The following is a 2,000-nucleotide window of genomic DNA, read 5'->3' as shown; positions in this document are numbered from 1 at the left end:
TCGGGATTCGTGGTAAGAACAAGAGCCAAAGGTAATTTTGAATTAAATGTGGGTCTGTTAGCTTAAATAGGATACGAGTGGTAGCGAAGGTGTAAGTACTTGCTTACAAGATCCATGTCAAGAGTCCCACAATGAGGACTGCAGCCGACACAGTCGCGGAGGAGGAACTTCCAGTGCAGTTTCCGCTATCCTTGCCACTGGACGACGCGGCCGAGGGGCTGACCTTGTCGCAAAACGTACTCAGGTAGCTAACGATGCATTTGCATTTGACTTCACTGGTGCACACACCGTTCGAAGAGCAGGCAGTGGGAGAGCTATCGTGCAAGGAGCATTAGGGGCCGGTAGTTTCCTCGGAACAGACGCATAGGCTGGTCCTGGGGTCGCAGGAATTCCTTGACCACAGCTGCCAAAACTCTCGGAAATATTCGACGTTGCTTCCAAGTAATTGTCGTCAGTGCGGTACACTTGGTTGCACACGCACTGGTACGTGGAAGCAAGGGAGCCCGCAGGGGCACATGTGCCGCGTGATTATTTTCTTGTTCTTTTTGGTTCCAGGAATTTGATTGCGTGTAATTGAGCAGTGTGGTGACATGCAAGTAAAAGAACGATGTCTCATCCATGTTGTAGATGTTGCCGGCTTCATAGCCACTGGTGACATTCTGGATTTCACGCCCTCCGATATCGACGTCGGCTTGGGGGGTTTATCCTGCTTCGCCATGTTCAATTTTGCTGGTAAGTACGTGCTTTTGCTGGAACCGGTATAACCAACCCTTCGAATAGGACGGGATATCGGAGTTGGGCACGTCAAGCTGGGCGGCGTAGTTGGATGCTTGCTTGCGGATGAGCTCACTGGTAATGCAAACTTCCAATTCTTCACATCGTAGTACCCACTTAAGTACCATATTCTCCACTTCGGGTAGTTTTACGCGGCGCTCATGTGATATAGCATTGCTGTGGGCTCGAACACTCGTTGTTTGGTAGTGCTTAAAAGTGTTTCAGATGGTTGATTTGGACGGCTTCGTCGAGGCCCAAACGTTGTGGCTGCCCATATAGCCAAGTCAGAATAGGAAGCGCCAGGGTCGTTGAAGTGTCTCGAATATAGTTCATGCTTGTCCACCATGGACATCCTCGTTTTCGCCTTGGACTTCATGTTCAAGGTTGTCTTATGCTTGTGACTCAAAGTAATACTAGTATATGGAGTTGACTATGAACACGAAATATGGGAGCTCATTCGTATGCTTGTGACTCAAAGTAATACTAGTATATGGAGTTGACTATGAACACGAAATATGGGAGCTCATTCAAAAATTTGAAAAAAACCTTTCGACATTAAATAAATATAAAAATATAAAATTTATCGAATGTTCCCCGTTTCGATTACCAGTATGTTACTACTCCACGTATTTGATGCAAGAGAACATAATTTCGTCCAATCATAGTCCATGGATGATTGCGATTGGGTATTTGCTGGCAGAGAATTAGTACATGAATCACCTTACACTTTATGACAAACTGGATTGCACCCCGAAATATATTGAGTACGTCGCTTGAAATATACTGCAAACTTCTTGGTTGCAGGCGAAATATAACGAATATACAACGAACGAAGTGGAACCGCCGCGAATTGCTTGTTCATTTCGCGAAAAAGTATGGTGAGGTCCTCAAATTAACCGAAAAAAGGTGTAACAAATGTTACACGTATTTGATGCAAGAATACGAAATTTCGTCCAATCATAGTCCATCGATGATTGTGATTGGGTATTTGCTGGCCGGAAATTACATGAATCACCTTACACTTTATGACAAACTCTACTGTACACGATGTGAACCAAATCCTCTATCTATGGATAATTCAACCCTCAGATCAGATATTAATTATTAAAACTAATTGATGAGTACGGTGAAAATTGATCATCATTCCTCTTTTCTTTATAGGATATCTTCCACAAAGTTAAGACAAACAGCCGCCTGAATTCATATTCAGATTGCTCTAGGAATTG

General features: G+C 44.0%; 1 protein-coding gene across 1 annotated transcript; it reads right to left on the bottom strand.

Moving 5' to 3' along the window:
• Positions 1 to 701: 701 nt before the first annotated feature.
• H257_15856 (hypothetical protein) lies at positions 702 to 1,150 on the bottom strand (the record flags this gene model as incomplete). The annotated part of the gene is made up of 2 exons (XM_009844112.1): positions 702 to 849; positions 927 to 1,150. The coding sequence occupies 2 exons, from the start codon at positions 1,148 to 1,150 to the stop codon at positions 702 to 704; spliced, it is 372 nt and encodes a 123-aa protein (XP_009842414.1).
• Positions 1,151 to 2,000: the final 850 nt, after the last annotated feature.

The sequence above is a fragment of the Aphanomyces astaci genome (assembly GCF_000520075.1).
Source record: "Aphanomyces astaci strain APO3 unplaced genomic scaffold supercont1.76, whole genome shotgun sequence".
NCBI lineage: Eukaryota > Oomycota > Saprolegniomycetes > Saprolegniales > Verrucalvaceae > Aphanomyces > Aphanomyces astaci.
Note: the sequence above shows the minus strand (reverse complement) of the source record. Positions and strands in the feature narration are given on the sequence as shown.